The following is an 11,342-nucleotide window of genomic DNA, read 5'->3' as shown; positions in this document are numbered from 1 at the left end:
TAGCTCCTCTCTCTCTCTCTCTCTCTCTCTCTCTCTCTCTCTCTCTCTCTCTCTCTCTCTCTCTCTCTCTCTCTCTCTCTCTCTCTCTCTCTCTCTCTCTCTCTCTCTCTCTCTCTCTCTCTCTCTCTAACAAGGTTCTTTCATTCCTGTCTCTCTATCTTTTAATCTCCCTCGCTCTTTCATCTTCTACCTACTCTCCTGACCTCTTCCTATCCCTCTCTCCCACTCTCCCTCGCTGTATCTTTCCTGCTCTCTTTCTGTATTTCCTATTCTTACTCTCCTCTCCTCCCCCATCCGTGGGAGGCAGCTGTGTTGTGCGCATGTCATCGATGAGTCAATTTGTGGAGGCAGTAGACGCATGCACACACACAGACACATACACACACACACACACATACACACACACACACACACACACACACACACACACACACACACACACACATCTCGGAGCATCTGTTTAAAGCCATCTCTGAGAGACGCAGCACCAGCAAAAGAAGAGTGTGTCAGGAGAGGAGAGAAATGACACACGGATGAGGAGAGAGACACACACATTAGAGAAACACGGAGGAAGAGATTGAAAGGAAAGAAAGGAAAGCAGACGCCCAGGGAGGGGGCGGATCCAAACATTAAGAGGAGAATAGGAGAAGAAAGAGTGAGCAGAGAGAGAGAGCGAGAGGAGAAACACGGCAACAAGCCTGAAGAGCAACCAGTCGCGAGGAGCTGCTCCAGGAGCTGCTTCAGGAGCGTGCTGCGGAGCTGCGGTGTGTCACGTCTGTTCCGGACGCTCTGCGCTGTAAACCAGCCGAGACTCAACAGCAAGGGACTCAACACGACTCAACAGGCGGCGGCTAGCACACAGGTGCGTACAGGTGTTCTCCTGTATGAGAGAGGATGGCGAGCGCTCAGCCGGGGGTCCATGCTCTGAAACTCCAGACCCCCTGCGTCTGCAGCGCGCTGAGGAATGGAAGCAACTTCACCAAATGGGACGACGTGAGTAGAGAGAGAGACACTGGCTGGAGTGAGGCTGTTGTATTTTTTGTTTTGGGCCAATGGTTCTCCATCATACACTGAGGAGAGACAGCGGATGGAGAGGATGTGTCCAGGGTTGTGTTGCCGTGACATATTTTCATTTTTTTAAGCATTGACTCTGTTTTTGTATTGGTTGATTTACATTCTGAAACACAAAAAGTAAGAAAGTAAAGAGGAGAACGTGTTGCTGAAACCGATAGTTGGGTAATTTTCTACCTGTTACTGTTTGTGTGTGTGTGTGTGTGTGTGTGTGTGTGTGTGTGTGTGTGTGTGTGTGTGTGTGTGTGTGTGTGTGTGTGTGTGTGTGTGTGTGTGTGTGTGTGTGTGTGTGTGTGTGTGTGAGTGAGTGTGTCTTTGTGTGTGTGTGTGTGTGTGCGTGTGTGTGTGTGTGTGGTTATGCTGAAGTGCAGTGCTTTGGAAAGGAGAAATGTGCCCAACAGTTGCTATGGAAACTGCCATGGTTGCGACCACCTTAACAGGCTGATGTGCTCGTGAAGGAACAGATATTTTGGTCTGCAATGATGAGCATGATTAGGTGAACATGCTCGGACAATAACATTATTTGGTGCTTGCATTTGTGTGTATGTGTGTGTGTGTGTATGTGTGTGTGTGTGTGTGTGTGTTTGTGTGTGTGTACCTGCTTGCGTACGTAAGTGCATGCGTGTATGTGTGTGCGGCATGAGTGTGTTTGTGTGTGAGCGTGGGTATGTGTGTGTGCGTGTGTGTGTGTGTTTGAGTGTGTGTGTGTGTGTGTGTGTGTGTGTGTGTGTGTGTGTTTATTATTGCTGTTCATTGTTTAAAAGGATCCCCATTAGCTGTCACCAAAGTGGGACGAGCTGGTCTTCCTAGGGTCCACACATAAAGGCACAAAACATAACAATACACAAGATACAAATCATAATTCAGGTGACAATGATAATGTAAAAGGAGCAAATCATTATCAACATCATCAACAACAAATTATTCAGATAAAGTTATTACATTCATGGGTATTACAATCATTGCATTCATACAGTAGGTATGTTCGTTCCCTACTCACAAATTAAAAAAAAAAAAAATCTCAAACGGTATTTGAAAGAGAATTTGCTATTAAAATGACGTATATTCAATGGGCAATTATTCCAATGATTGATGGCACGATAAATAACTGTTCTCTTTAAAGCATTTGATTTTGGATTTGGTAATATCATCTGGCCATCATTGGCTGACCTAGTAAAATGAGAATAATGTGTGTGTGTGTGTGTGTGTGTGTGTGTGTGTGTGTGTGTGTGTGTGTGTGTGTGTGTGTGTGTGTGTGTGTGTGTGTGTGTGTGTGTGTGTGTGTGTGTGTGTGTGTGTGTGTGTGTGTGTGTAGGTAGGTAGCGGGGGGGGGGGGCGGTGGGGGTTCTGCGGGTTTATGACAGTCCTCATTTCCCGAGTAATACACTATAATATATATCGAGGGGTGGTTAACTTGGATGACCTGTTGTCATGACAACTAGATATATGCAAAGTACGGCTGTGACATATGTGTATATGTTGTTGCTTCAATTAAATTTCAAACCCAGCCTGTGCCCCTCCCCTCTCTGACCAGGACCTGTCAACCTTGGCCCCCGTCACCCTCCAAGTGGATCCACACGGGTTCTACCTGTACTGGACCGACCACAACAAGGTAACACAAATATATGTATACATCCTGATAATAATTATTATATATATATATATATATATATATATATATATATATATATATATATATATATATATATATATATATATATATATATATATATATATATGTATCTATATATATGTGTATATATATAATACATCCAGTTGGTTTTACTGCCTCTTTCTGGCACTGAGGCCTTTCCTCAGTGCCAGACCACCAACACCTTCTCTGCATAATTTATCAAGAGCGCTCATTAGATATATATTATCGGTATAACAAAGGCATCATTAGAAAACACTAAATGTGTAAATACAGTGTGAATAAGAGCGAGTGCATCATACCATATATCCGCACACATGTACATACACAGATGGTAACACACATCTACAAATATATAGCCAATGTCTCTCCAGGGGGCCTTTCTCCCGTACAGGGGGCGGAGGAAGCATTTAACCTGTCAGATCAACATGTGTGTGTTTGTGTGTCTGTGTGTGTGTCTGTGTGTGTGTCTGTATGTGTGAGCATGTGTATGTGAGCGTGTGTGTGTGAGCATGTGGGAGTAAGTGTGTGTGTGTGTGTGCGCGTGTGTGTGCGTGTATGTGATTGTGTGTTTGTACGCGTGTGTGCGTGCTGGCGTGCTTGTGTATGTATGTGTGTGTGTGTGTGCGTGTGTGCGTGTGTGTGTGTGTGTGAGAGCTTGTGCATGTGTGTGTGTGTGTGTGTGTGTGTATGTGATTGTGTGTGTGTACGTGTGTCTGCGCGTGTGCGTGCTTGCGTGCTTGTGTGTGTGTGTGTGTGGGTGTGTGTGTGTGTGTGTGTGTGTGTGTGTGTGTGTGTGTGTGTGTGTGTGTGGGTGTGTGGGAGAGAGAGAGAGAGAGAGACAGAGACCAGGAGATAGTGTTCTCCTGGTCTCAGCTTTAGGTGAGCACTGCAGCAGCACTCTGACTCCTTGTGGTCCTCAGGAGACAGAGCTCCTGGACCTGACTCTGGTGAAGGACGTCAGGACCGGCCGCAGCACCCGAACCCCAAAGGTACCCGGAGCCCGCCCCCTTCTCCATTGCTGGTCTGTCCACAACATCAGGGCCAATAAGAACAATGTGTTATCGCATTAGGCACCATGTGGCTCAGGAGGTAGGCGGGTTGGCTGGTAACCGGTATGTTGCTAGTTCGATCGACTGTCGAGGTGTCCGTGAGCAAGACAGATACCCTAACTGCTCCTGACGAGCTGGATGTCGTCTTGATGGTTGACTCTGCCGTCGGTGTGTGAATGTTTGGATGAATGGGTGAATGATAAGCAATATTGTAAAGCGCTTTGTGTGGCAAGTGGTTAGGAAAGCACAATATAATTGCAGTCTATTTACTATTTGTTATCAAATAGGAGGCCAAGCTGCGTGAGCTGCTCGATGTTGGGAACCTGGTTGGTCGGCTGGAGAACCGCATGGTCACCGTGGTTACGGCTTCAGACCTCGTTAACGTCAACCAGCTGAACTTCATCGCATCGCAAGAGGACGAGGCCAAGGTGCCAGAGACTCGTCAAGTTTAATCTGAGACAAGGAGGGTGATGGGGATGGAGATGATGATGATGATGATGATGATGATGAAGGGGGGAAAAAATACAAAAATTTTCATAAATCTTTTAATTTATGACAATTAGGTATGAAATTCTCAACTATGATGTGAATGATGATATTGACCATAGTTATAAATATTCTCAGAGTGACAGATAAGGATACATAATGATGTGATGTGTACAAGCATGGAACTGGTGAGGATGTGAGTCTAAAGGTACGGCCACACTGCACGCGCGTTGGCGTTGAAAATCTTCATTTTTGCATAGGGAACCATTGGTGTAGGCGCGTAGACGCGTTACACGCGTTACTGTGCGTTCACACCAAACGCGACGGGGCAACAGGATCCCATACAAAGTGAACTTATAGACGCGTATCGGGCGAATTTTTGGCGAGAGAAAACCGGCGACAAGTTTTGATTTGTCGCGCCACACTTTCGCCGTGCACAGGTAATCGCGTTCACGAGGATTTGTGGCGCAACAAATTCGCTCGAGTGGAAATATTCAACTTTGACGCGAATTTCGCGTGATGACAGCAAATCAGCGTTCAACAGCGTGGCCACTGAGTCACATGTGTAACGTAACAGCCAATCAGCGTTCAACCGTCAAACTCAGTGCAGTGCTGTCCGGGGTGAACTGCAGCATGGAGGAGAAAGTCAATGTTGCCATTTGCGACTCCCGGATCTCTAAATATAATATAATAGTATATTATATAATATTTGTATATATAATATCACGGCTGAAAGCTCTATTCGCCTCCGGATGACCGTAGCGCGGGGAGCTCACATAAGGATTTGGCTTCTCGGGATTTGTTTACCGGCGTTGCTATGTTTGCGGTCTTGTGTGTTCCAACGGTTTATTAGGTAGGCCCATCTAATAAATCTCTGTCTATTCAATACTTCATTCACTGCCTCTTCCGTGGTCATCACAATATTATGAATATACTGCGTCGGGTCGTCCGATGTCTCTCCCTCTTCCCCAAAAGGTAAAGACATGCAATGGTGGTTATCTTGTTGTGGCGCGACAAATTCGACAAAACTTGCACAGCGACAGATTATGATTTGTGGCGCGCTAACCCTCTAAGCGAGCTTCGTGGTACAGGGCCCAGGAGAGTCTCAAAAATCCACACATAAATACAGTCCAGTTCACACACAAATGCAAACAAGTTCACAAATGAAAAGCGTCTTGTTAGTTCATGTTTAACAGTTTGTATATAAATGTTACAACATTCAACATTGCAAATATTTTTTTAATTAATATATTTATGGATTTATATTACATTTATTTAAAACAAGACACATTTGTGTGTGGATCAGAAATGTGTTAGTGAAACTTATTTTGGTTAATGGATTTATTTTACATTTATACATACAGATATCCATTTGTGTGTGCATTGAATTGTATTTGTGAGAAGGAGTAATTTATATATAAATCACAAAATACATTTGTGAATCCTTCTCTGTACATTCATTATTAATGAGATTGTTCTGACCCGAAAAATACCTGTCTAAGTGCACTAGCCGCTAGTGCACTTAGACAGGTATTTTTCGGTATTTTTCGGTAGGCTATAGCACAAACATGCAAACGATTTGCCTAATTGAAATATTATGATTTTTTCACATGGGCTGCATGAATGAACACTGTAGTAGGCTATGCCATGCGTTAAAATAATAATAATAATCATAATAATCATAATAACAATAATAATAACAATAAACTCAAGCAAAGGAGGCTATATCCCAGCCTTCAAAACCAAAATCTCGTTTTAGGGTAAGTGATAACGTTGGTTAAATTATTTGGGAGAGAACAGCTGATACAGCGGTTATAAGGTGTAGGCCTACTTTTAAATCAATGCATCTGCAAACACCGTACAGCAAACATATTTTCTTGACACAGACATTGTGTAAAAGCCCATCAATTATGGGATTGATGAGTATTTGATCTTGAGAAATGGTTTTACCGCAAGTTAGTGGAAAAAAGAATGAATGAATGTAGGCGGGCGCGCGTGTGTGTGGGCCTATGTGTAAATGAATGAATGAATGAATGCGGGCGCGCGTGTGTGCATCCATCTGTTTAAAGAAACGCAAACTAATCACGTAACGCATAATACAGTCCATTTGGTCTTTAACTGAGCCATTTGAAGTTTGAAATTCATGTGGACATGCATCTGTCTCATCGGAGACTGCAAATGCGCTGTCAAAATATCAACTAGTCAGGTTCAAATGCTCTCATGGCTCTTAAGGGGATGGGAGATTGCACTCTCATTGGTTTATTGCACGTTACGCCCAAACCATACCTATGGGTAATTGGGCTACTTCAGGGCAACCCTTTTAGATTTGAGTCTGGCGCAAGGCTCATTTATCCGCCCGTATAATCGTAACGCCGTAGAACCTCCTACAAAGCTACTTGCGTTTGGCGCTTCTCACGTGCGTTTCAGACTGTTAATATAGGGCCCTATGTGTTTGTCATCTCTGAAGATGTGGTGTGAGGAACTCTTTGCTCTGTCTTCCAACCTTCTGAGCCACAATCTCAATAGAGACCAAAGCCTCCTCAAGGCGTGAGTATAATCACACAAGAACACAAACACAAACATGCAGGGACACACACTGAGCTACTAATGCTCACATTTGCGCATGCAGGCTGGTTTCACTTTGCCTGGGTCTTACTTTGGATTAGCATGCAGACAGCAAAAAGTCCCTGTTATATGATCGAATGTATTAAATATATGAAAATATTTATGCAGAGGAAAATGCCACATTATGACTGGAAAGGTATGGGCAATATGGGCCTTTTTTTCCTTATGGGGAGGGTCTACTAAAATACTAACGTATCAGCCTTAAAGATCCCATATCATGCTTTTTTAGGGTTAATAATTGGGACTACTATAATAGGGGTTACATGCCTTAAAAATACCCCTTATTATTCACTTCTGACTTCTGCACTTCAGCTCCTCCCACTGCACAGTCTGACGTCACAAATGAGCACACTTTTTGAGGGGCGTTCTCAGAGGGCACGAATACTCCCCCTGCCTCGGACATAGATTTTTCTAGCTTAGCAGACGTAAAACATGTATGCATACGTCAAATAACAGTCTAAAGCAAAGGGAAAAGTCGAAAAGGCATGATATCATCCTTTAAAATCCTAAATCTGAAACACAAATGGGAGCGTTGTAGTATAATAACTACAAATTTGGCCTGTAAAATATGTTGACTTCCTTACATTCAGATACGTGAAGCTGAGCCTCCAGCCTAACGCCGAAGGCAGAATCCCCATCAAGAAGTGAGTTCCTGTTCCATTCTTGATGGCGTCCATTGACCTTTTTCCTGATTGGCTGACGTGTCCACTTGTTTGCAGCATCGTCCGGCTGTTCTCCTCAGACAGGAAGAGGGTGGAGACCGCCCTGGAGAGCAGCAGGCTGCCCTTCGGACGGGTACATACCCAACGTACTATCACATGCACAACATCAGAGTTAGGGATACAAACTTGGCTCTTGGAAGACACTTCTAGCGGCAAAGCATTTGGTTTAATGGATCGTGACCATGGGAAGGCACATTGGGAGGATTTGCCAAGTATCTTCTGTGAAACAATGGGGTGAACATGAATGTCATCGGGAAACGTAAATCCTAGGTGGAAACATCCGGATTTAAGTCTGATAATAACAACGATAAAGGGGAGTAACTGCCGTGTAGACTCCTGTTAAGCCAGCCATGGTCAGAGAGGTTAAGTTACCTCTCTTAATTTGCTCAACACTTTGGGGGAAGTGAAAATAAAGAATGCAACGCTGCATAAGGATTCTACACAATAAAGAGATCAGGCGTTCCACTGGGCCCCAGTGTCAGACCTCTAGTCCACAGTGGAGATGCAAATGCTAACTAGCATCACACCTTTTATTGGACAGAGGAAGGGAGCTGACTAATGTATATAAAAGCCTATTAACTAGTAATAAGTAAGGGAAGTTATATCATTTTTGATTTGAGTATTACATGTTACGCTAAACAGCTCTGACAATTGTCATTGTTAAGCCTACCTGCATTTACATATGAAAATATAACAAATGTGTAGTATACATCTTGTATTGAGATTGATATGTATGTTTTACATTTCTGAAAGGGTGACAGTATTAAACTGGAAGACTTTTCACCAGAAGTCTACCGGAGCTTCCTGGAGAATCTTTGTCCACGGCCAGAACTCACCAGTGTGTTCAAACTAAAGTAAGATAGCCCTGTGTGCGCCCAACACAACGTTACACAATATGATGTCACACTGCCACCAACACACTGTTACACATCATGATGTCAAACTGCCACAAACACACTGTTACACAATATGACGTCACATTGCCACCAACACACTATTATACAATATGATGTCACACTGTTGACAGTCAGGCTCGTATTAACACAATGTGGTTTGTGTTAATATTTCTCAACTAAACCCCCCCCCCCCCCCCCCCCCCAACCCCATCACGTGCTGTCCCCCGGCCTGATATCAGACACAAGTGAGGGGATTTTTCTCAAATGTTATTTAATAGCTTGTCTTACTACATACATGTAGGCATATGATCAGTAAACAATATATTCAAATGTCTCAATTCAAAATATCTATCAATTCAAAAGCACAGCACTCAATTCAAAATGTCAAAATCAATTCTCTTTCTTTTGGTCTCCTCCTCCTTCAATATCTCAAACAGCATTTTCATGCTTCTCACATTTCAACACATAAGAGTGCTGTGACTCTAACAGACGTTATGCATTGTCTAAAGTTATGTCATGCGTTTACGAAGTCTTAGTAGTTGCTTTGAACCTGGTTAGTATGCTATCCCAAAACATTTGTCATAATCGTGGTCTCCTATTTATCAAGCTAAGCGTTTGCGCAATTGCGCACACTTGTGGACCAACTACATTCTGACAGATCGGGGAGGGGTAATGAATGTGGTCATCTTTATTTATTTATTATTATTAATAATATTATTGTTATTTTTGTGAAATTAATATTCATAAATGAGTAATGTATGGTCTGTCAACAATTTCAAGTGAATAATATAAAAAAATAAGATATATATTTTTGAAGCTGGTTGTCAATGGTTGGTTCCCCCTGCACGGGCCCAAGTGCCCTTATGGATAATCCGGCCCTGTACATCATACACTATGATGTCACACTGCTCCCAACACACTGTTACACAACATGATGTCACACTACTGCTAACACACTGTTACACAACATGATGTCACACTAGCTAGGTTCACATGGAATTTTTTTTTCAATCCGATTAAATTTAAGAAGATTAAAAGAATCCAACCGAACTGTTTACATGAGCGTCAAATAAAGAGATCTGCATCTGTTCCGTGTTTACATGTTTTCAATCGTATAATCAGATCACAACAGTATTTTGACAAGAAACAAGTAACCTAAACTGAAATGAAAAGAAGACGATGAGTTTTGATAGACTGATGGCCATCAAAACATGGCTGAAGCGCTTCTTAAAATACTTCTGTCCATACTCTTTTTTCCCTTTGCTGTCGGCGATACAGTCTCGGCAGTGCATGATACTGTGGACCTATTTAACAAGAAAGCGGTCTGATTACGTACTGCCAATGTATTTTAATTTGATTCCTCGCCAGAATACCAGGAGCTAGTGGATGAAGGTTTGTAGTAATGGTGTGTTCCAGATGCCTTGTACACCACATGCACGAGTTGCTCTTGTGACGTAATTTCCTGGCTTTTAGCATTTATAGCTTTCCCATTTGTTTTTGTGATTGTTCCATTGCATTGGCTAGCCATTGTTTTTGTAAGCTACATTAACCTCTTTGGCAAAACAGTTCGAAAACAAACAAAACAACTTAAAATTGTATTGCACGCACAGCGAAACCGTGCAATGCATAAATTGGTGACCGGAATAAAGTAGCAATGTAATCAGGTGTATAAGAGCATTTAAAATCAACATTAAAATGTGTATTTCATCTACTGTCCAATTCTTGGGTTATTTTAACAGACTTTTACGTTATCCCATTTTTTTCCGTGTCACTCTAGCGCTCGTCACCTTGCTCATCTGAGGCACCAGCAGCTACTGCGCGATCTGCAAGAATTCATACGCACATGCGAAGAAGGAACAAATGTATTACAATGATCGGATAAAGGTTCACATGGGTCTTTTTTTTTTTACTAATGATCGGTTTATAGAACGGTCTACACCACCTGTTTTAATCTGATTAAAAATGTAATCAGATTCAGAAGAATCGTATCACTTGAGGTGTTTACATTATACGTTTTTAATCTGATTATCATTTGGGGGATTTTAATCTGATTAAAACTGAGAATTGAATGTCCATGTAAACCCGGCTACTGCCACCAACACACAGCTACACATTATGATGTCACACTGTTACGTCATACAATATGATGTCACACTTTTATGCGATACAATATGATGTCACACTGTTGCAACATACAGTATGATGTCACACTGTTACATCATGATGTCACACTGTTACATCATGATGTCACACTGCTACCAACAAACTGTAACATAATAAAAAACAAAGGTTAGACTATGATGGCACACTGTTTTACATTACATTATGATACATTACATTATGATCAGATAGCTTATAACACAGCTTATACAAAATATGTCATATCATACAAATAATATACATTCAATTAACTGATATCACATTGATATTAACACGTTATTTAGTCTAAATGTGTAACAAATAACTGCACATCTTCAAAGAATTATTTTGCACGAGTCATTGCTGATCAATACTGATTTAAATAATATTATCAACCCTTACTTTAACGGATATATACCACACATAAGAAACGGTGGCTGGTACCTCTCTCTTTGCTGAAGAGCCAGTGTTTTAAAAGGGGTCATTTGTCTTATATGATCGTCAACATAGTTATCTATGCCATAGCCTTATCACTGAGGAAAAAGGGGTAAAATCCCATGTTTTCACCATTCTCCCTAAACCCTTTGTGAAAGTTTGGAGGAGCCTGTGTTGGTGTGGTGGTGTTTGGACCTGTTGTCCTCCTCCTCTCCTCTGTGGTGGTGTCCTCCTCTAGGGTGGAGGTGTTCTGTCCTCCTCTGGT

At 42.2% G+C, this 11,342-nt stretch overlaps 1 protein-coding gene across 2 annotated transcripts in view; it reads left to right on the top strand.

Moving 5' to 3' along the window:
• The first annotated feature begins 364 nt into the window (after positions 1-364).
• The window catches only part of LOC132472955 (1-phosphatidylinositol 4,5-bisphosphate phosphodiesterase beta-1-like), a 35,618-nt gene continuing 24,640 nt past the window's right edge, over positions 365-11,342 (top strand). Inside the window, exons 1-8 of one of the 2 annotated variants that reach the window (XR_009529227.1) lie at positions 365-993; positions 2,606-2,683; positions 3,646-3,714; positions 4,062-4,202; positions 6,728-6,807; positions 7,476-7,529; positions 7,605-7,680; positions 8,361-8,461. Coding sequence is in view for 1 of the 2 variants with exons in the window: in XM_060072841.1 (XP_059928824.1) it covers positions 895-993; positions 2,606-2,683; positions 3,646-3,714; positions 4,062-4,202; positions 6,728-6,807; positions 7,476-7,529; positions 7,605-7,680; positions 8,361-8,461 (698 nt within the window). In the remaining variant the exon portion in view is untranslated. The remainder of the gene's footprint in view (positions 994-2,605; positions 2,684-3,645; positions 3,715-4,061; positions 4,203-6,727; positions 6,808-7,475; positions 7,530-7,604; positions 7,681-8,360; positions 8,462-11,342) is intronic. The other variant, XM_060072841.1, reaches the window with a different exon arrangement.

Source organism: Gadus macrocephalus, chromosome 15 (genome assembly GCF_031168955.1).
Source record: "Gadus macrocephalus chromosome 15, ASM3116895v1".
Classification (NCBI taxonomy): domain Eukaryota; kingdom Metazoa; phylum Chordata; class Actinopteri; order Gadiformes; family Gadidae; genus Gadus; species Gadus macrocephalus.
Note: the sequence above shows the minus strand (reverse complement) of the source record. Positions and strands in the feature narration are given on the sequence as shown.